General features: G+C 48.0%; 1 protein-coding gene across 15 annotated transcripts in view; it reads left to right on the top strand.

Annotated features, from left to right (window-relative positions):
- LOC117962618 (transcriptional enhancer factor TEF-5) overlaps positions 1-23,889 on the top strand; it is a 40,970-nt gene that overhangs the window by 1,659 nt on the left and 15,422 nt on the right. For all 15 annotated transcript variants that reach the window (XM_059004434.1, XM_059004432.1, XM_059004430.1 and 12 more), the window contains 2 exons: positions 13,464-13,710; positions 23,302-23,366. In XM_059004434.1, coding sequence (XP_058860417.1) covers positions 13,587-13,710; positions 23,302-23,366 — 189 coding nt within the window. In that variant the 5' untranslated portion in view covers positions 13,464-13,586. The remainder of the gene's footprint in view (positions 1-13,463; positions 13,711-23,301; positions 23,367-23,889) is intronic.

Genomic DNA, 23,889 nt, shown 5'->3' with positions numbered 1-23,889 from the left:
TACAATTATTTAGTAACGTTTTAGCAAAGTGGAGTTAACCAACGCATTTATGTTGTGATTAAAAAACAAACAAACAAGACCCTCTCACTAATTCTGCACGCAATACCGTGTTCTGTATGCCATGTGAAATGCAGGCCCTTTTCGGTCGTGTCGTATGAAACGAGACAGATTCAAGTAGGAAATGACTGCTTAACTTCGCGGGCTGTTTTGTATTTGGCCCGTGGCGGCCGCTGTTAAGTTTTTTTTATTTTTTTTTAATGAAAACTCCCAATAGTTTTTTTTTTTTTGGCATTCCCAGGCCTGTGATCACTCCAGTGGCGTCGCTACCTTGACTGCATTGCTTCACGTGCTGTGTAGAGCAGCTGCGTCTGTCATCATATTAACAAAGTACCGAGTACCGGGTAATGTACCGGTGACGAGAGCACCTCGCAACGTACCGGTGATGAGAGTACCGGGTAATGTACCGGTGATGAGAGCACCTCGCAACGTACCGGTGACGCGAGCACCTCGCAACGTACCGGTGACGCGAGCACCTCGCAACGTACCGGTGACGCGAGCACCGCGCAATGTACCGGTGACGAGAGCACCGGGTAATGTACCGGTGACGAGAGTACCGGGTAACGTACCGATGATGAGAGTACCGGGTAACGTACCGGTGATGAGAGTACCGTGTAACGTACCGGTGATGAGAGTACCGTGTAACGTACCGGTGATGAGAGTACCGGGTAACGTACCGGTGATGAGAGTACCGGGTAACGTACCGGTGATGAGAGTACCGGGTAATGTACCGGTGACGCGAGCACCTCGCAACGTACCGGTGACGCGAGCACCGCGCAACGTACCGGTGACGCGAGCACCACGCAACGTACCGGTGACGAGAGCACCGGGTAATGTACCGGTGACGAGAGTACCGGGTAATGTACCGGTGACGAGAGTACCGGGTAATGTACCAGTGACGAGAGTACCGGGTAATGTACCGATGATGAGAGTACCGGGTAATGTACCGGTGATGCGAGCACCGCGCAGTGTACCGGTGACGCGAGCACCGCGCAGTGTACCGGTGATGAGAGTACCGGGTAACGTACCGGTGACGAGAGCACCGCGCAACGTACCGGTGACGCGAGCACCGCGCAACGTACCGGTGACGCGAGCACCTCGCAACGTACCGGTGACGCGAGCACCTCGCAACGTACCGGTGACGCGAGCACCTCGCAACGTACCGGTGACGCGAGCACCGCGCAACGTACCGGTGATCCAGTATCAGTGCTTTACAGCGCGTCGACACAGCGTTACTGGGCTGATAAAGCTGTAAAGCGCTGCCCGAGGCAATGACCACGTCAGCAGTAACTCTACACGAGAAACAGTGTAGATGAGTTTAAAGATTTACTCCAGGTATGTACGCTCTCATAAGGGAACGGCGCGTTACTAGCGTCGATATTTCTTTGACAGACAGACCTGTGGCCAACCTGCAACGAAAAGATTTAAACACAAATCTGAAAAGCCCATCAGCCATGCTGAGCAAGTGGCCAGTTTAGACGGTCCAGAGAAAGAGATGCGAGTTTTCTGGAGCAGTGGCCAGCAGTTTTCTAGTCCATACAGCGTTATTGCAGCATTACTTTCATTGCAGAACATGTTGCTGCTGTTTTGACGTAGTAAAACCAAAACCAAAGAAAAGCTTAGAAATGATACACCAGAAAAAGCACAGGTTAGCAGGAGCTGTCCTCCATTCTGAATCTATCTGACACAGTGATTCTGGCTGTCTGTCTGGCCACAGTAGCTGGGTGAATCCAGTGGTCTAAGGAGGGGTCCTGGGTGTGCTTGTAGGGCTTTAGGCTTCCTGTGGAATTCCTAGACCATTCTATTGGGTTTTATTAGTTCCAAAAGTGTTCTAATCATTGAAGAGTTCTGATTCTGAGTTCTGGAACTCCTCGTGCTTCTATTGTGGCTGTTCTAAGAACACATTGTGGTTCAGTATATAAATAGTTCTTAAATTAAGTTATCGATTGGTCCACTTAAAAAGGCTCTCAGTATCTATACACACACTTCACACGTGTGCAGCACTAAACCTGTATAACCCGATCTCTCTTTCTCAGGATTGATAACAAACTTACAGGCTGCTCCTAGGGAGTCTAACGTTTCAGTGTTTCCTTTAAGCTGATCTTATGAAATGTGAAAAACGACCTGTTTCCTGAAGTATGTCAGTAAAAATCTCAATGTTTTTATTCGTTCAGCCCCGATGTTAGTGAAACCCGAGCTATCCAGAAGCTCCGATGTTAAACTCGTTTGTGCACCAAAAGGAATTCAAATTAAAAAGCTTAATTCAACTTCTCACCACTTCCAAAACAAATGAGCATGTTCCTAACCGATATTCCGAGTCTTACAGCAATAATGCGAAACCCAGATCCAGTCATTCTATCGCCGTGTGATTTCTAGCAAATTGCAAATTGTACTGTGTACCCAAGTTACAAACCCATTTTTTTGATGAAAATGTCCCTGTTTCCCTAACTTCAGCCACTGTGCTGTGTGTGTGTGTGTGTCTCTCTCTCTCTCTGAGTGTGTGTGTGTGTGTGTGTGTGTGTGTGTGTGTGTGTGTGTGTGTCTCTCTGAGTGTGTGTGTGTGTGTGTGTGTGTGTGAAACAGTTTGACAAGTGCAGGAAAAAAAAGGACCAGGGTTCAAACTGGGGCTGAGCCTATACAAGCTTACCCTGCAACAGACTGGCCTGTGTGTTTAGTGAGTCAGGGCAGGAAGCCTGTGCTTTCCAATATTGTTTCCTTCTAATGTAAACGCAGAGACAGTGTATCAGTCCAGTGTTGTAGCTCAGCAGTCGGTCACAGTGTGTGCAGACGCACACAGTCCAGTGTTGTAGCTCAGCAGTCGGGCACAGTGTGTGCAGACGCACGCAGTCCAGTGTTGTAGCTCAGCAGTCGGTCACAGTGTTTGCAGACGCACGCAGTCCTGGTTAGCAGTGTAACAGTTCACTGAAGTCCTGATACGATGTGTCTCAGCACATGCAGATTCTTCATTATTGAGCTGCAGTGAGCCGTGCTGCTGTGCTTGTGCTCTTGCAGACGTTTCAAACGGCACATGCCTCTTTTACGATAGGATATATCTTGTAAAGAAAGTATCCCGTTTCATCGATACTCCGTGATCGTTACTCCCACAGTAAGCAGTCGGACCCGGCTCACAGGGCATTACCGCCTGGTAGTTTACCAGAGCTACCATACCGACCAGATCACATCCCAGCGTCAGGGTTTCATTGCTGTTGTGAAGTGGTGAAGAGGGCCTTATTGTAAACAGGTTCAGTCTCTCTTTTTATTTACTTATTCAATGCCTTCCTTTTTCCACCGTGGCAAAATACAACATGTTTAAATGTAGCAGGAAACATCGAACACATGTCTGAAATGATTTGTGCTCTTCTGAGAATGTGTTTCTCCTCATTTAAAGAATCGGTCTTATTCACTGACTGGAAGAATCTCACAATTCACACAATAGTCTGAATTGTTTTCCTGCCTTTTCCTGTTGCTGTTTTAAAACCTGAACTGCCAGGGCTGGGCTGAAAACAGCACAGGATGATAGAAACCCTCGTCTCCAGTTACAGTGCCTCAGTTCTAGCACACGCTACTGAGAGAATCAGAAGAGGCTAGCAGGTCGTCTTGTCCCCTGGTCTTTCCGCATGTGTGTGTCACTTCATTTTGAATCTATGTATAGAGTTGTGAGAACAATTGCTGACAGCAGACAAGAGAGTCATTCTGGGAACCTGTTTGTCTGGGTGTTGGTGTGCTGTCAATGGGAGTCTTTGTGACGTGCCTGTGTATCACAAGCAGTGTCCTGTGTATCGCAGCATGTGTACGTTTGGAGCCCTAATGAAAGTCCTTTGGAAAATATTGCACTTGTATTCCATGTATAATAGGCAGTATAGCAGCGATGTACCGGAACGTCACTAAAATACTGAACAGTCTTAACCCCTTTCAAGTAAAGCTGTTGGTATGACCTGCAATAATCCCCATTGAAAACCAGGTTGGAAGGAACTATTGTGCAGCGAGAGCAGAGGGGTGGGCTGTCTGGAAGTTCCACTCGCTCAAGGATTCTTAGACTGCGATAGCGAGTGCATCGTGGTAAAGTCTGGAAAGAATTAACATTCCACCAAGCAGTCTCCCAGTATTACTGTACTGTACAGTGCTGAGGGAGTGGTGCTCAGAACACTGGTTCAAACCTGGAGGTTTCTGTGCGTCTGAGAAGTGTATATACTGTAGCGGGTTCTCCACTACTTCAGTACAGTAGCATCGTTCCTCTAATGGCCGTGAACAACCCACTCGCCCCCTTTGTGGAATAAACACAGAACTTCGAGCTGAATGTTTTAGTGTTGAATACTTTTTTTTTTTTTTTTTTTTAAGTGCTGGTTCCCTCAAGCAATTAATATCAGTTGTAGGGATTTTCCTAAGTCAATATAATGTCAGTGTTTGTGTTGGGAGAGGCTTTGCTCCAGTAAACCTGTGGGATGGACAGGGGCAGAAGTCCTGCTAAAGGGTCGTTGCAAACCCCTCTGTAACCTTCGAAGGTGCGGTGTACTGAAGAGTAGAATAAGAAATGTCTCTGTTTCTGTTCGGTGAGCTTCAGGGGGTCGCTGTTGGCAGGAAGTTGGCTGTGTTGATACTGTGTAGTATAAAGTGTAATTGTTTGATTGCAGGAAGTTGGCAATGTCGTTACTTTTGTATAAAGTGTAATTGTTTCGTACAGTTGTTTTTCCAGTAGTGTGGCCGTTCAAAGCTTCTGGCTAAGAGGAACTATACCTGTAATCTCCAAAATCCTGCCACTGCAACAACGTGAAAAACACAACGAGTCCGGACCGTTTCCTTCCTGTCCCTCAAACACACGCTCAGCAGCAAACGCGAGAGGGTGGAGACCAGCGAAACGAAGCGATGCGCGCCACGGCGTTGTCTTTCACTTTGAGTTAGTTCTGCACAACAAAGCAGGAGCCCTTCTTGAAATTCAGGTTGCCCCACCAGCCTCAGCCCTTCGGCGGGTGTTTTCAGTACAAAACGCCAACAACAGTAACCGCTGTTGCTAGGTTAAGACTTTTCAAGTAAAAACAAAAAATAAAAACTGACGGAACAGGAATCGCTGAGCACCAACTGCAAATGATTTGTGCAGATCCATTGTGAGTAAGAGAAGTCCCAGTCACTCGCGTCACACGCTGCTGCGGGGCGGAGATTCTGTCAAGCTTCCTGGAGACTCTTGCACTCGCACATTTCGTGTCTCAAGTAGTACGCTGTAAAAGGCACTGGACGAAAAGTTTGTCTGCGGTCTTTTTTTTACAATGGTGCTCTTGTTAGTTGTATGACCAGCTGAGAACGCAAATGTTTTGCAGAAGTGTCCAGTAAGCAAAACAAAACCCACGGACACCTTACACGTTTTCAGTTGTTAGGTCTTTTTTTATGGTGAATGATGGCCGACATTAACCAATTTTACTGAACTTGGATCAGAAATAGGGGTGTATCTGTGAGTGTTTGCAGTGTGGCAGAGCTAGGGCAGTGTTGGGTGCGTGTATCTGTGTGTGCGTGTGTGTGTGTGTGTGTGCAGCTGCCTGCCTGCCTGCTGCTCTCAGTTTTGATTGCTTCCTGAATGCTGTGCCAGAGCGGAAGTAGGAGGAAGTTATTGGAAGGGTTGGAGAGAATGTATCCCAGCCAAGCACAGAGCGGGGGGGGGGTGTCTCAGTGATACAGGACGACTTGAGCAACCCTGCCAGGATATTGCAGGAGTGCAGATCGAGGCAGGAGTCTGAATCTCTGTCCTCAACCCTGGCTCTGCCTCGGGCCTGGCTAATCTGCTCATCTCCTGCTTATGAAAGTGTATCGCTGGTTTATTCTATTTGGGGCTCCCACGCATTCGAAATGAAAGCGAGTGATTCATCGCTGTTAATTAACACACTCGATCCGACAGCTTCATGATGTTTACGTCTCATTTTCAGACGCTTCCTGTATGAATGGCTCGTTTGTTTCAGTTGTACACGGATGTGACAGATCAGTTAACTGTCCCTGACCAAATGTCTTCAATTCTATCCTAAAGGACTGTCTGCTACATGTTTTCAGCGTGGTCTCTGTGCTTCGGCGGATGTAGTTGGCTCTCCAGTTTGTTTACATTCCTCTGGCTTCGGCTGCTCGTTGCTTTCTTCGGGCTCACGACAGGCATGCTGTTACGCGCAGCAGGGGGAGGTTATTCCAGCTCTGCTGTAGCTCAGGGAAGCCAAACAAAAACGTACACAACCTCCTCATGTCCTTGGATTTGCGCCGAGCGGTCTGTGTGCCAGTTTGATTGCTTCAGCGCCCGCTGCGGTTGCTGACCGCAATGGTAGGATTGCTCAAAAGGTGCCACAGAGTCCGAATGATGTAAAGCAAAATGATTATGACCCTAAATGATAAGAACAAAAGCTGCTTCTGACTGGAAAATCCTTTTTAAATGAAGGTGCGTCTTCCAGTCATCTCTTATCTCGAATGGCAGGTTATTCCAGTCCAAAGGGGATTGTTAAACTCTTGTGGTAACGCAGAGACTCGCACGTCGTGCAATCACACAATTACCTGCTGAGGCTTTTCTTCCTGAGAAGGTGGATGTCTTCCCTTTGTTGTGGGAGTCCTGCGGCTGTGATGGCCCCGTCTGGTAATCTCCATGTATTTTTTGACCAGGCAGGGTAATGGATCCTCACTCCTCCAAGCAGTAATACCTGAAGGAGATTAAGAACCCGTTTTATTTTTTTTAATTCATTTTTTTTTTTTTTTTTTTAAGAATATACAGGTTTTTATGTTCGAGGTTTTGTATTCTTCTGAAAACAGTCACAGGATATATCCACTTCATGTGTTAATGTGCTGAAGTGCAGCATTAGTCACTCCTGAACATTTCTGACAGGACCAAGTCAGGAACTCTTTGAAGTACTGTGGCTAATCAATCCTTCTTGTGTGAGGCCGTTGCCGTGGTTGCTAATGGGATGTTGTTACAGGTGCTGCTGTCACACCCTCACCTGGGGTCCCATGATAATGACCAGCTTTCTGCTGCCTCGTTTCAAAGTGTCTTCCTGGTCTGTAATCTGTGACCTTTTTGAAATCCATTGCCATCTCTGTTTGAAGCACAGTTAGGGCCCTAACTAGAAATAACACACAGAGTACGACAGCATCTGCTGCCAGCTAAACTGGAGAGAAAGCAGAGAGCAAGAGTCTGGATTCACATGGGCAAGCTGTGTCCAGCAGGCAGGCAGAGCTGTAACACACTCTGGTAGAATATGTTGTCTTACAGTAGTAAAACATTTCGACAAGAAAGCTGGAACATTCTTACTTTTGAGGCCTGCTGCGTGCAGCGCTGTCTGCACGTTTATGATTTGAAGGTAATGCGCTGAGGAAGCGACTGCAACGCCCGTCATGGAGAATCCTGAACAAACAGCACACCGCCTCTGCGCTGGACTCTGAGCGAAAGCCCTTCTGAAGCCCTGTTAACAACAGCAGTGATTGAGACTTTAGTCTAACACAGAATCCTGCTACAAAATGAGGGTTAAGAGGCAGAATGGAGGCTTCTAAAGTGCTGTGTGGTGATACAGAAACCACACAACAACTACGACTTTTACCATGGAAGTTGTTTCACCTTTAATAGAACTTCCACAGGGTATGTTTGCAGAAATCGGCTCACTGCTATCTAGTTCCACATTTGATTTTGTAGGCCCGCTTCAGGTTAGCAAGGCTCTCTGGTAAGCTGAAGTGTCCTGGAGAGATCCATTGTTTTCTCAAGCCCCTTTCTGTTCTGGTCAGACCTGTTCTTGTGCTCAGACAAAGGGAGCTGGTTGGTGAGTCTTTCCTGGCTGCCTGCCACAGAGTGCTCCCCCTTCCTATTGAGGTGCAGAAACCGTGAAGCCAGGCTTTGAAAAGAAGGGCAGGCCTGGACTGGAGAGCGGGCTCCGGGAGTCGCTGTCCACAGGAGCTAGTGAGTGATGGTGCTTCTCCGCTTCCTTCTGAGCTGCGGGTTTCCTTGCTGCTGTTTTTAAATAGGGACGCATATTCAAACAAACGTGATCTATCTCTGTTTCCCCAGGCATTCGTACCCATGTTGAAAATACCAATCTGATGTTTCCTGTAAACAGATTTGTTCATTTTTTGTTCCTGAGCTGCAGTGGAGCTTCCACACCACGCCGAACTACCTTCTGTTACAGATAGCGTTTGAAGGAGAAAACGCCTGACACATGCAGGCAGATACGCAGCTAATCTCCTGATTGAATACTGGACAGGTCATCATAAATAACAACCGATGCGTCGGCATGCCGAAAAGCAAGAAGCCAAACCAAAACCTTCGCCTCTATATTATTACAGTTAGGACAGTAACACCTGCATTGGGGAACCTGTTAGAAACATTCCATCTGTTACTAGAAAACAAGGAGACACCCAGTGTTTTTAATTAGACTCTGACCATGCCCAATACAGCACGTGATCCTGGGTCGCTACCGTAGCTACAGGGGGCTTGAGATTGGAGAGCAGGGTGAGAAAGCGATTGAGCCTTGCAGGTGAAATACATGCCGCCCAGCAGTCGATCAATCCATCGATTGTTTAGTCTCTAGCAGCAGCTGACGAGCACGGTAATGAACGCTTACCCGGGTTTAACGTTGGGATGTAAAGTCGAGGGTTAGCTTTAATAATCTGTGAGGAAGAGACCAGCTCAAGCTTTCAGCTGAAGCGCAGTGGGTGTGTTGGGATGACAGTGATTTAGCACTTTCTTAGTCTTGTGTTTGTGTGTTTCAGTGTAGCCCCGTGCTCTACGACGTGAAAGACGTTGCCAGAATCATTTGTCTCTGTGTTGGTTGTTTGTTGCTGGTGTGAATGTTGTGATTCGGAAGTTCTGGGTGTTTGTCTGTCTTGCTGTGCAAGGCTACGGCATTCCTACAGGAACAGTCCTTGTGTCTGAGCTGGACTCCTAAATCTGTCCCGCCACCCCCTCCCCCTCTCCGCCTGACTTCCCTGGTCATGTCCTTATTTGGGCAGAGACTCTCCGAGCGAGAGGGGGAAGGAGGGGGTCTGGGTGACATTATGGAGCTCCCAGGCTGGAGAAAACAAAAAAACAAACCTCTGTGAAAGGCCTGCTCGCTCACTTGGGAGTTTCTTAATAAGGAGATGTCTGGAAATTCAAGCCTTGTTCTCGGCTCCAGTTGTCAAAGACACATTTTTGTTTTCTGTTTGTTTTTGTAATTTTTTGTGTTTTTGTTTTTTTTTGGTCTCATTAGAAGGGCTCCCTGGTTTCATGAAGGTCACTTTTCTCTTTTGGCTCAGAGTAACTGAAGCTGTCATCTTCTGCACTGTGTGTGGAGCCCATATAGAACACAACTATAGTCTTACAGTACAGAATACTTATGTGTTACTGGGCAATAGTGTAGTATTATTCTGTATGTGTAAAATAATGCTTTTTTAAATCCTCTTTGAACTCGATTTAATTGCAACGCTGTTCTTTTTCCTTCTTTTCATTCTTTCTCTGTTTGGTCTTTTGAACTTTTCAACAAATTAATAGTAATTAATACACATTCTATTTGTGTTACAACAGCTTTTGAAGCATTTTTGGTCTGAAGAGATCACTGTTTAGAGCTTCACAGTCTAGAGAGATCAGTTTAGAGCTTCACAGTCTAGAGAGATCCCTGTTTAGAGCTTCACAGTGTAGAGATCACTGTTTAGAGCTTCACAGTGTAGAGAGATCACTGTTTAGAGCTTCACAGTCTAGAGATCACTGTTTAGAGCTTCACAGTCTAGAGAGATCCCTGTTTAGAGCTTCACAGTCTAGAGAGATCCCTGTTTAGAGCTTCACAGTCTAGAGATCACTGTTTAGAGCTTCACAGTCTAGAGAGATCCCTGTTTAGAGCTTCACAGTCTAGAGATCACTGTTCAGAGCTTCACAGTCTAGAGAGATCACTGTTCAGAGCTTCACAGTCTAGAGAGATCCCTGTTTAGAGCTTCACAGTCTAGAGATCACTGTTTAGAGCTTCACAGTCTAGAGATCCCTGTTTAGAGCTTCACAGTCTAGAGAGATCCCTGTTTAGAGCTTCACAGTGTAGAGAGATCCCTGTTTAGAGCTTCACAGTCTAGAGATCACTGTTTAGAGCTTCACAGTCTAGAGAGATCACTGTTTAGAGCTTCACAGTCTAGATAGATCACTGTTTAGAGCTTCACAGTCTAGAGATCACTGTTTAGAGCTTCACAGTGTAGAGAGATCCCTGTTTAGAGCTTCACAGTCTAGAGATCACTGTTTAGAGCTTCACAGTCTAGAGAGATCCCTGTTTAGAGCTTCACAGTCTAGAGATCACTGTTTAGAGCTTCACAATATAGAGATCACTGTTTAGAGCTTCACAGTCTAGAGAGATCACTGTTTAGAGCTTCACAGTCTAGAGATCACTGTTGACGATGTTGTGTGCGCAGCTTAACCTGGACTCTCTAAAATGCTAACGTTTTTTTGACAGCCAGGAGTAAATAGGGGACTATCCCACACAGATCTTTCCCCTCTTGTGAATTCCCGCAGTACAGGTAGCGTGCTTGTGTGTAGGAGTGGAGAAGGTGCCTGTGTGTGAGGGCAGCTGCTTGTGTTAGCAGGTGTACAGTCGCTGCATAAACATGAGACAGCATGAAAGAGGGGAAACTAATCTCAGAAACGATTGAAGTGGTCCGACCCGTCGCTCCTGCTTCACGTGTCAGAGCCTGGCGAGGGGCGCTCAGGTCTCTGCACATCTCTGTGGTCGTGCCTGCTGTAGGCATCAGACATCTCCCTGCAGCAAACAGCAGGGCAGCTGGCTTTGATAAAGCAAGCTGGTAAACCAGACAGACAGCTCTGTTTGTCTTCTAATCCTTCGATTTTTAAAGATTGCCTTGAAGATCCCTACAGCCCGGTTTAGTCCTCCCACCTGACTAACATTTGCTAACACCGTATCCCTTTTCCAGTCTGCAAAGTCTTGTACATCTCCCCTATCCCAAGCCAGCGAGGGCTTGCACATCTCCCCTGTCCCACGCCAGCGAGGGCTTGCACATCTCCCCTGTCCCACGCCAGCGAGGGCTTGCACATCTCCCCTGTCCCACGCCAGCGAGGGCTTGCACATCTCCCCTGTCCCACGCCAGCGAGGGCTCGCACATCTCCCCTGTCCCACGCCAGCGGGGGCTCGCACATCTGCCCTGTCCCACGCCAGCGAGGGCTCGCACATCTCCCCTGTCCCACGCCAGCGAGGGCTCGCACATCTCCCCTGTCCCACGCCAGCGGGGGCTCGCACATCTCCCCTGTCCCACGCCAGCGAGGGCTTGCACATCTCCCCTGTCCCACGCCAGCGAGGGCTTGCACATCTCCCCTGTCCCACGCCAGCGAGGGCTTGCACATCTCCCCTGTCCCACGCCAGCGAGGGCTTGCACATCTCCCCTGTCCCACGCCAGCGAGGGCTTGCACATCTCCCCTGTCCCATGCCAGCAAGGGCTTGCACATCTCCCCTGTCCCACGCCAGCTGTACAGTGAGATGGTTTATTTGCCATTGGTGGTCGAGCCATTGCTTATGTAATTAATTTACTAGCTGTGTTGTATTCACAGATCAGGCTGGTTTCATTAGAGCTAATCTTGGTATCATCAGCCTTTCAGTCCACTATACCACAGCTAAACCTAGTCCAACCCTAAACCAGCATCCCTAGTGGACCAGACCCCAGATGCTTTGTATGTTCAAATAATCATTTTTATCACACAGCAAAATGTAGATGAAGTGTAATCGGTGTTAATCTTTTTAATGTCTACATTCTTTACAGTCTCGCCTCCATCTCAATAGCAATGGTACATTTCTGTCTGCACTTTTCTAGGTCATGGCGTGTCATTGCATGGGCTAATGAAGGCTATTTCATGGAGCCAGTTCTCTGAATTCCGTTAAGGTTGGGACTGGTGGGAATCATTTTGAGCTATTCACCCAAGCTTAATACCGTATCATTAAAAAAAAAAAAAAAAAACTTAAAATCCTGGAGCTCAATGGAGCTCCCAAAATCACGTCTTGGAGTGTAACCATTAATATGTCCCCCCACTGCAACACCGGGTGTTTCAGGGGACAAGTTTAATGGTCGCACTCTGGGGTACCCGGTGTACTGTGCGAGTTCAAACATGATTTCACTGGCCTGCGTAATGTTTGAGGGTTAGACAGTGACCAGGAGGATCATCGAAGTGAATCAGGAATAGCAGTGCAGTTCATTTCACACCAGTGTTGAATTGTTCTGTAATACCTCCACAGTGAACCTCATGCAGCTTCCCCAGGGCAAACGCAGCCTGGTTGTTATTGTGTTTTAGTTCTGTTAATGCATTGCGTAGAGAAATCATTGGTCAGCTGTAAAGACCCCGGATGGCATCTCAGGAAATGCAGAGATTTCTTCCTGATTGTTTGGGCTATAGTCAAATGCTCTGCCCTTTTGAATTCCCTTCTGAAAATCGAATAAAAACGCCTTTTAATGGTCCCTGAAATGTTGATTGCTGAAATCGGAAACGCTGAAATCACTTCTCTGTGCAAAAGCCAGCTTTGGAAAAAAAAAAACCACACTTGAGAGCATTAACTGGTTTGAAGAAAAAAGTACCGACAGCGGGATAAAACTGCACTGCCGCAAGAATGTGCTGTGGTGTGCGGCGATTAGTTAGCGCTTTGAACTTGATTTTTTTATATAGTAAGATTCATTTGTCATGTGGCATTTTTCAGGATTCGTTTTTGCGTGCCATGTGGTGTCGTTCCCTTTTGAGCGAGAACTCTAAGTGCTGATTCTGATATTCTTTTCAGTCCTGGCTTGTTTTCTGGGTGTGTTGATGAAGGAAATTGAGGAAAGGTGTAGGAAACAGAGCCACTTGATCAGTCTTTAGATGAGAACTGCATTGCTGGCACTAGAGAGCAGTTTAAGGGGCTGTCCCTCTTTGTCAAAGCCCTGATACTGACCGTGCCTCTCTCTCTCTCTCTCTCTCCCCTCTCTCTCTCTCTCTCTCTCGCTCTCTCCCTCTCTCTCTTTCTCTCCTGTGCTCTCTCTCCCTCTCCCTCCCTCCCTCTCCCCTCTCTCCCTCCCTCCCCCCTCTCTCTCTCTCCCTCCCTCTCTCTCGCTCTCTCCCTCTCTCTCCCTCCCTCCTGTGCTCTCTCTCCCTCCCTCCCTCCCTCCCTCTCTCCCTCCCTCTCTCCCTCCCTCCCTCCCTCTCCCATCTCTCTCCCCTCTCTCTCTCCTCTCTCCCTCCCTCCCCCCTCTCTCTCTCCCTCTCTCCCTCCCTCCCTCTCCCTCCCTCCCCTCTCTCTCCCTCCCTCCCCCCCTCTCTCTCTCCCCCTCCCTCTCCCCTCTCCCCTCTCTCCCTCTCCCTCTCTCTCCCTCCCTCCCTCCCTCCCTCCCTCCCTCTCTCCTCTCTCCCTCCCTCCCTCCCCCTCTCTCCCTCCCCTCTCTCTCCCTCCCTCCCCCCCTCTCTCTCTCTCCAGGCCTCCAGCCCGTGCTCTCCGTCTGGCCCAGGAGGAGCCGCCACCATTGCGTCGAACGAGTGGAGCGCGAACGGCAGCCCAGAGGAGGGGCGGGACGATGGGGCCGAGGGGCTGGACAAGTCCATGGAGGGGGATGCCGAGGGGGTCTGGAGCCCTGACATTGAGCAGAGCTTCCAGGAGGCACTGGCCATCTACCCGCCCTGCGGCCGACGCAAGATCATCCTGTCCGACGAGGGCAAGATGTACGGTGAGTGAACTACACAGCAGCATTGCTCCGGCCCCCTCTTAGAAGCAGCATTTAACAGGACTGCTTAGCAGGGCTGCCGTTGGAGCTGGAAGGGTGTTTGGATGCAGAAGGTTGAGTTTGTTTTATTTGTTTAGCGACTGCTCGCAGCTGTAGCCTCTTGGGTTTTGGTACTGGAGTAAGGTGTTGGTTACAGCGCCGCCCCTCAGGCAGGACTTGGAATTGCAGGCAGGGGCTTGGGTGCAGATACTAAAGCTGTATGCATGAGAGCTCAGCCAAACCAAACAGCCACACTTGTTTGTAATTTGTTCTGATTCATTGTGGTGTGACGCATTCTCCAGTGACTCTGTGCTTAAAGAGATTAGAGACGTTTCCCGAGAGCCAGATTTTAAGGTAAGTAGGTCATTGCAGAAACTGCCTTACAGTACAGTCAGGTTTCCAAACGGAAGAGATCATGCCCTGAAGTCGTTGAATTTTTTTGTTTCAGAGCTTATGATGTGTTAGCAAGTGCCATACTCCAGTGAATGCTGTAAAACTGGAAAGTGTTTCGGATGTGTAAAGTCATTCTTAGAGCTCGATGAAATCCGTGTTGTTTTGTTCTGATTTCCATTTGATTTTTTTCTGACTTCCATTTTAAAAAATGTAATTAGGTTTATTTAAATGAACTGAAATAAAGGTGAGCACCACAAAACCGTTAATCTACAGGCGTCTACTTCTTTCATGTTCATTGGATTGAGAGTGTTTTTTTTAATCTAATTGTATTGAAAAATAGTACTGCTAACTTGAAAAACGTGTTGTATATTTATTTATTTATTTATTTATTTATTTTTTAGTGCAGTGTGGGGCGCTCCAAAGCAAACAGATTGGCAGGAAGCCGAGTGTTTTAAAAAAAAAAAAAAAAAAAAAAAAGTTTTGAAATGGATCAATTCTCTATTTACTGCTGTCCCTGTGCCTTCTCTGTGTGAACACTGGGATCTTATTGCTCAAAAGTGACATCTAGTGCACAGTGTGTGTTTCTAAAAAAAAAAAAAACTTACTTTTATAAATACGCTGTGGCAGATCTAGCCTACATTACATGTCTGTGGCAGGCAACTGGAAGAGAAGAGCAGCTTCTTCAGTCAGGAGGAATCCCTTCACAAACACTTCGAAGGGTTCAGTGGAGGGGGAGCCTTTGTTCTGCAAGTCTACCGAAGGCTAAGGTGCAGTGCCTCTGATACAGGGTTACAAATCTTCATTACTATTAAATACAAAGCATTGAGTCGGGATCAGGCTGCTTCTCTCCAGTGCGTGGGATGGGGAATGCGAGCCTCACTGGTTCTGTGGGGGTATTTTGACCCTTGGCTTATCCTGTAGAATTGGTCTGGATAGAGGCCCACATTCCAGTCATTTTTATCTCCAGGCTGAGAGGGACACGCATTCCTCAGCGGCCCGCAGCTCTTTGACAGGAAATATAATCCTGATGTGACAAAAAGGGAAGGTTTGTTTCAACAGCCAGGCATTTTCTCCTTTTGTGGAAGTGTAGTCCAGCAGGCTTTCTCCGTTCCGCAAGGGCTATCCCCTTTCACACGCCAGACTGCGCTCCGAGCAGAGAACCCCAGGATAACTGTGCCTCCCCCCTCCCCAGAAAAGCAATCCTCCCATCCGAACAGAGCCGTCTGCTGCACCCACCAGCGTCTCAATTACTTAATTAAATCAGTTGTTTTCTTAATTGGTCAACACTAAAACAATTTCTAGGTCTTTAGTCCATTGATGATTTAAAGATCCTCCGAAAACCTGCAGGATTGTGGCTCTCCAGGACCAGGGTTGGCCAGCCCATCACTAGCCTAACGGGCAGTGATGTGATGCTCTGTCGGGATGGTCCTGCCAGTGAGATGAGCCCCCCCCCCCCCCCCGGTAAATCGGCATCCCCTTTAAATCATTCTTGGGGGGGAAACCATCAGCAATGCCATGCTGTGCTCTTCTGAGGCGGAAGGTCAAACCTGAAACCGTGCCCCAGATCAACAGTCTGCTGTTCCGAGATGATTGATCATGTGCAGCCGAGGGGGCAAGAATCGGGCAGGCATCAGTTAGCACAAGGTGTTCCTCTCGCTGACAGAAGGGCACATCTGCTCCAAGGGTACGCGGGGAGTGCTGGACAGAGCAGGGCCTGTGACAGCGAGCAGCAGCAGCCTTGAGCTGTCAGGTGTTGCAGGAATAAACCCGGACAGCAGCGAGAAAGAACACGCACAGGGCAGCCAACAGCGACACCTGCTCTCTCCACATGGCGGAGTTTTCCAGTGTGTGTTCCCCTCGTGACTGCTGGAGAGCAGTGCTGTCGGGTGTGTGCGGTTAAATAAAAGCCACTGGAGAAACTGTATCGTTTCAAACAGGACTGTAATGCTGCTGGGAGATGACACAAATTAGAACAAATGAATATGTGTTATGTTCATTATCCCATAGCCTTATAATCGGGGTTACGTTTGGTATTTTGCCATCGCCAGGCTGCCTAAGTTTCAAACACAAAGCTACAGTACAGATTCTTATTTTGTATCGAAGGCATATTGTCAACCATCAAATAACATTCTTTCAGAAATGTCTTTTTTTCAGTCCTGCAGTGACCTCCTTTTTAGCGATGAAAGACTGTTGTCAGTAATGGCAGTAATATTGTTGTCAGTAATGGCAGTAATATTGTTGGCAGTGAGGGCAGTAATATTGTTCTCTTGCATACAGGACATTACCCAAGAGACCGGTGAAGCTTTTTTATTTCATGGCTTTTGAAGTGAAATAAAATGAACAAGCTGCACACTACAGAACTTGTATCCCTGGTTTAAGTGGTTTCCGAGCCTCTGTTTCTACGGTTCTCTTGAAAATGGAGGGATAGTGGACGTTCAGTTGGCAGGTGTTTACCTGGACCACGCCAAGCTGAACCTTCGCTCGAGATCGTCAGCCTGACAGCTGGCAGGCGCATTTAAAATAAATGAAACAAGCCCTCCGTCTCTTTAAGGCAGGGCGGCTCTTATTACAAAACTTTCCATGAAAAACAAGTCAGTACCTGCCACTGCAATTACTGCTCTGTACCTGAGACCAGGTTAGGAGAGCTACACACACACACACACACACAGACACACACACAGAGCTCCACACACAGACTCACACACACACAGAGCTCATCACACACACACACACAGAGCTAGAGCGAGAGAGAGAGAGACACACAGACTCACACACACACACATATACATACATACACACACACACACAGACACAGACTCACGCACACACACACACACACAGACTCGCACACAGAGCTCCACACACAGACTCACACACACACAGAGCTCATCACACACACACACACAGAGCTAGAGCGAGAGAGAGAGAGACACACAGACTCACACACACACACATATACATACATACACACACACACACAGACACAGACTCATGCGCACACACACACACACACAGACTCGCACACACAGAGCTCCTCACACACACACAGACTCACGCACACACAGAGCTCCACACACAGATTCACACAGACTCACGCACACACAGAGCTCCTCGCACACGCACACACACATATACATACATACGCACACACAGAGCTCCACACACACTCACACAGACTCACACACACACACAGACTCACGCACACACAGAGCTCCACACACACACACACACAGACTCACGCACACACAGAGCTCCACACACACTCACACAGACTCACGCACACACACACTCACGCACACACAGAGCTCCACACACACACAGAGCTTCACACACACACAGAGCTTCACACACACGCACAGAGACTCACGCACACTCACAGACTCGCACACAGAGACTCACCCACACGTGCACGCACACAGAGACTCGCTCGCACAGACACACGCACACACAGACTCACGCACGCACAGAGACATACGCACAGAGACTCACCCTCACACAGACTCACGCATACAGTGACTCACACACACAGAGTGACTCACACACACACACTGACTCACTCACACACACTCTTGTATTGCTATGTATCGATGGTTCAGGGGGCATTACATTGACTGCCAATAGAAACAACAGGGAAGCTAAATGTGCTTCAATTTTATCCCTAAAAGGATAGAAAAACAAGGACACACACACTGACACACACACACACACAGAGAGACACACACAGACACACACAGACACGCAGACACACACACACACACACACTCACACACACACTGACACAGACAGAGAGACACACAGACACGCAGACACACACACAGACTCACACACACAGACACACACACTCACACAGACAGAGAGACACACAGACTCACACACACACAGAGACACACAGACTCACACGCAGACACACAGACTCACACGCAGACACACAGACACGAATCGACAGAGGCCTTGTTCAGCTGATCTGTCTCTGCTCCTGCCTTTCTCTGTCTAGTTTATTGAGCCTTTCAGTCTTTCATAAAACCAGGGTGGTTATCAGACATTACTTTTGGAAATGCAGAGGGTGTTTTGCTTGTGTGGCTGCTTTTGTAATTTTCGCATATTGTAGCAACATGGGCATTCCCTAATGATGCACCAATCCCAGGTCTTTATCAGGGAGAGTGGGCTTTGACACTGCCGGGGTCTGTTGGAATGATCTAAACTGTGGCGGATCTTCATCTTATTTTGCGGATCTCTTTTCTCTATGTTTTAAAGGTAGTAAATGATTAAGTGGATCAATGAATCAGCTCAGAATGGGTTTTCATGTGCGTGTTTTTCAAGCGCTGTGAAAGACGTTGAACCTGGCGGGGTCGACTTTCATTCCTTTCTTCCTCTGGCTGAAGAACAGAGAGACTGCAAAGAAAGAGAGGTGTTCAACTGGGGTGTGTTTTGGAGCGTTTTCTGAAGTCCTTCACTTTGTGGGAGGTGTGCTTGACACTGATTATTGCTGAAGCTCGAGGGGGAGGGGGGGGGGTCTTATCTGTTAAAGACCTGAAAATGCCAGGACCCAACCAGGGGAGGAGTACTGGCAGTTAGGCTTGTTACTGAGCTCTGGGTGCAGCCCTAATGATAAACGAATATACTGGATTACGGGCCGTCACTGACATGCAATGTGTGTGTGTGTGTGTTTTTAAATGTAATCTGTGAATAAAATACAGTTGTAAAGAAGACAAGAGTAATCTAGAACAGTTTCGTGAATATCAAAATGTTTTTTTTACCCCCCCCCCCCCCCCCCAAAAACAAACTAAAAGGTCCTTAAAGACAAAATGTAGTTGGTAGAAACTATTTGTGTTGAATGCTGAGGTTATTGTGAAAATCGCGTTGAGGGAGAGGGAGAGGAGAGAGGTGTGTGTCAGTGTGTGCATGCGTGTGTGTGCGTGCATGTCAGTGTGTGTGTGTGTCTGTGTGTGTGTGTGTCTCAGTGTGTGTGTCAGTGTATGTCTCTGTGTCTGTGTGTGTCAGTGTGTGTCTGTGTGTGTGTGTGTGAGCTACTCAGCTGCTCAGTAAATCTCCAGGTCTGTTCTTCATGGAGGAGAGGCCTGTGGGGAACAGCTGCAGCTCAGCTATCCCTCCTGATTTATTTCTAATTTGGACTTCTTAGAGCTCCTGCCAGGCAGGGAGAGGATCAGAGGCAAACCCCAAGGCTCCCGGCCTAGAGTGTGGGTGTTGATTTGAAATCCGAACGTTTACTGAAGTGACCACTGTGTGCGTTCTGCAGTGTTTGTGAAGAGCTCTATTTGCATGGTGGCTGCTGAGTAAAACCAATCAAACTGTTTTTACTTGAAAAAATAAATACAGAATGTTTTTTTTTTTTTTTTTTTAATTAGGGATTAAGTGAGTTATCAGAATTTTAAATACAATAAATACTGTAAGCATGTTTCTAGAAGAAACCAGAGTGGCCAGCTAGGAGGAGACAGTTGTTCATGTATCGATCTGGAAGTCCATGAAACTGTTCAAACTAACATGAGTCAACTGCTGTAATGGAATTGAAGTGACGTCAGCACTGCCACTGTATTCTAAACAACTCTGTAAAGTGATGAATCAGTGTGAAGACCAATCCACTGACTGGTGCCTAGAGGCACTGTCAAGCATTGGGTTATTTCTTACGAATTTACCACCTGTTGTGATCAGCATACATACTGTCACAGCACCATTGGGAGGGACGCGTTGCTCTGAGATGTTCGGAGTGCTGCGATTGAGCTCCTTCAGGCACCCTGGTCGTCCCCTCAGCCTCAGAGGGAAGGAGAGGGCACAGCGGCTTTGCTTGCGAATGCCTGAATCCTAACTGCCTCACAGAAATGCAGCTGGACTGGTTCTGGGGTGGTTTCTCATCGCCAGCAGCATAAAAACCTGTCTTTCTTTCGGCTCTATGAAAATGACTCGAGTTATTTTGGAAGCTCTGTGAACTTTGAACTTTCAGCCAGCTAATGAGCTGAAACAGTCCCTGAAATCTTCATGTTAAAAGCTCCGCTACTGTCACGAGCACAGGATAAATAATGTTAGTTTTGTATCTGTTTTAAAACGGGTTACCCCTTAAGCTTTCTTGTATACTGTTGGGAGTATTGCTAAAAAAATTAAATCTAAGCTCCAGGAAATTGATGCAGCTCATATTATTTTTGAAGGTACTGTATGTCCTTTTGATCTTATCAGTGGGATGTATCTTGGGTTTGCCTGACTGTGATAATATCTTCTGTAGTAGAGCAGGTTTAATGATGTTACCCTATATCGCAACACATAACGTCACTCTGCCTCCCAGCCTCTATACGAACCATCCCCTGTAACGGCTGGTAGCGCATGGTTTCCCGAGAGGCTGCAGCACAGTAATCAGGCTCGATGCACTCACAATAGTTTCAGTGCAGTGTTTGTTTCTGTGGGGGTGGGGGCTGGAGGGGCAGGCTGTCTCTCCCTCAAACGGATTCCAGCAGGTGTTGGTTGATTGGCTGGGGCAGAGTGTTTTCTTTTTCCAGGATAGCAGCGCGGGGGGCAGTGGGTAGAAGCAGATGCACAGGCCTGGCTTTGTGTGGACAGGGTTACAGCCCCTGCAGCTGCTCCTCTGCTCTCCTGTCCTTTCTCACTGAGGTGTGTGCGTGTGTGCGTGCGCTGGGGCAGACCAATCGGACTGGTTTGCACAGACGTGACAGGCTGCCCGGAATGCTCGGAATGTGCAGAGACAGAGGCAGGCGTGAGCAGCCGCAGGAGGAGGAGGAGGAGGAGGAGGAGGAGTGGAGGCTTCTCACTGTCGTAAACCCGTGCAGGGTCCGAGGGGCCAGCAAGGCTGCCAGCTCCTCTTGTGTTTTCCATTGTCCATAAATGGCTTGTTCTCCATCAGTTCAACTGGAAAGTGAATTTGCCTCTAGCCAATTCCACACAAGTTTTATTATGCTTGTATAATGCTGTCCTTAGGGGAAAATAATTGCGGGACATCAATGTGCTTGTGTTTCACATACCAACACACCCTTTACAGTTCTACATAGATGCTGTGCCACGCTGCCTCCCAGTCTCTCAGCTCTAACCACTGTGCCACGCTGCCTCCCAGTCTCTCAGCTCTAACCACTGTGCCATGCTGTCTCCCAGTCCCTCCTCTAACCACTCTCCCACGCTGCCTCCCAGTCCCTCATCTGTAACCACTCTCCCACGCTGCCTCCCAGTCCCTCATCTGTAACCACTCTCCCACGCTGCCTCCCAGTCCCTCATCTGTAACCACTCTCCCACGCTGCCTCCCAGTCCCTCAGCTCTAACCACTGTGCCACGCTGCCTCCCAATCCCTTCGCTTTAACCACAGTGCCACGCTGCCTCCCAGTCCCTCGGCTCTAACCACTGTGCCACGCTGCTCCCCACTCATTTCTTTAACATGTCCCTCACGCAGCTTCGTGAGTGCACAGCCCATGCGAATGCAGCTGTTCTCTTGTCTGTGGTTGGAAAGCTGTTGAGTGCTGCACAGCGATCAGCGCCAGGGTTTATTTCTTCAAACCCCGGGGGATTCCGCTGCTTTCCTAACAGGTGGCCATGAGATAGAGTTCCTCACGACGCAGTGTCTCCCTGGCCAAGAGTCCAAGCACAGCCTTCTCATAGAGCCCCACATGTCTCATTGTGTAGCAGAGCAGCGACACGTTCAAGCGGTCTTACTGAGGCATACAGTAGAGGCACTGTTAGTTGTCTATATTTAGAATTATATTGACCATTAAAAAGCACTTCAAATACAGCTGTACAAGTACATTGCAAACCAGAGATGCTATGTATTATTCAGTATTTTAATTGTTGTACACAACATGTAGTCTTAAATACATGCATGCAGTTCTTCATAAACAATAGTTCCAGCAGTTGAAGTGTAATTAAACCCAATGTACATTCTGCTTCATTGCTGCTTCGCTCTGTAGTATGCTGAGGAGTCCCTGGTTGTGATGAGGTACTCGTAGGTTTGTGCTGCACTGCAGGACTCATGCTGCGTAGAGTCAGTGATCGGGGGGTTAAGATGTGCACCCCACTTGCTTTCTGGTCTCGTGGAAGTGGTCGAGGCTTCTGATACAGGCTGACCCAGGACTCCCCTGGGAGGTTTGCAACCCGGCATGGAAACGGATTACTCTGAAATACAGCAATGGTGCCACCTGCTGGTGAGCCCATAGTGTCATTACAGAGTTTCTTTCAGGCGTTTAACTGGACAGCTGTGGGGTTTGGTTCAGGGGGTCCTCGCAGGAAAAGGTTGAACCAGGAGGAAATGTCCTTTCAAACCCCCCACCCGCCACGGACAGGGGTGCCTAATTCTCAACCCCTTTGTTTCAGGTTACAGTGTGTCAAAGTAGGGAGTTTAAGTTTCTGGGCATGCCCCCCCTGCCCTCCTCCATTGTCCCCGAGTGCCCTCTCACTGCTGCCCAGCCAGCCCCTGCCTGCCATCACTGGCACCCAGCCCGGGCCTCCAGCCAGGGCTAATTCGGGCAGCGCTGGGGGTTTCGTAATGAGGAGGGACACCTGTCCGGCCGGAGCACGCTGCCTCTCTCGCCAGCGAGTGACATTTTCTAACAGCATGCGGTCACCTGTCCTCTGCCTGACTCCCCGAACTGAGGCTGCAGTGAAAACAGACTGGCTTCCCAGGACCCCACTTCTGTGTTGTTGTTTATAAGCGCTCTCGTGCGTCGCTTCGTATGACGTTAACTGATTCCAAGTGAAAGCTGTTCAGTTCGTGCCTTTTTTTTTTTTTTTCTTGTTCTGCTGCAGCAGAGTTTTTAATTACACAAGTAGTGTTTATTAGTTTTTGCTTTGGGTCTGTATTGAGGATAGCGACTCTGCCCCCCCCCAGTGGTGATTACTGAAAGTTTTCCAGTACGTCATGAGAACTTTAAACTCAAAGGTCTGTATTTTCAAACCGTAACTGGCGAGTTAATTAAAGACAGGAGTGAACCCAAAATATGCCCCACCGCTTCTTGGTCTAGCAGATCAGTTGTGTGTAAATTATTCTCAGCAGCTTACATTTTCGCTGTGGTCTTTGAACGGTTGGTGAAAGCTTCGTGGAAAGTGCTGACAGCTGTGGAAATCGTGTGACTGTGTTGCTTGTTTTTACACACTGATGTGCAGCTCCTGTGTTGCTGGTCTTGACACAGAGTTTCTGCTCTTTCTTTCCACCTCTAGGTCGCAATGAGTTGATAGCGAGATATATCAAGTTACGGACAGGAAAAACCCGCACAAGAAAACAGGTAAACGCAAAGCTTTGCTAGTGCCCTTTCTGAATTCACAGCCAGGGGGCGCTGTACTCTGTTCTTGCTGTATTGCACCATGTCTCTCAGTCTGTATAAGCTATTCTTTGATAATAACCCACTGCCCTATTGTGTGTTGATAAAACCCCAAAGAACCAAGACATCGAACTCCAAATGCAGCCTGAAAAATAATCCCCGGGGATCTCGCCTCTCTTAGCATAGCTTTCTTTTACTCTGCTTCCATTCGCTCCCCTGGTCTTTGTGCTAAATCTGAAGTCTATTGTGATTTTAAAGACTGCTTCAATCAATTCCCCTCTTTCCCTTCTTTCTCCTCGGCTGAAGAGATTTCATTCTGTTAACCTGCCCTCCCAGCTCATGGCATTAAGTCCTGGGATCAGCCCAGTTTGTGAAGCTCAAGGAGCCGTTTTTTTTTAATGCTTCACAAGCAGGCTGTGCATTTCACAGCCTGGATTTAACCCTGGACTTTACTGTCGTCATGGTTTTGTAAGCTTTGATAAAACGG

The sequence above is a fragment of the Acipenser ruthenus genome, chromosome 29 (genome assembly GCF_902713425.1).
Source record: "Acipenser ruthenus chromosome 29, fAciRut3.2 maternal haplotype, whole genome shotgun sequence".
Taxonomy (NCBI): Eukaryota; Metazoa; Chordata; class Actinopteri; order Acipenseriformes; family Acipenseridae; genus Acipenser; species Acipenser ruthenus.
The sequence above is the reverse complement of the archived record's forward strand: the minus strand, read 5'-3'. Positions and strand labels throughout refer to the sequence as shown.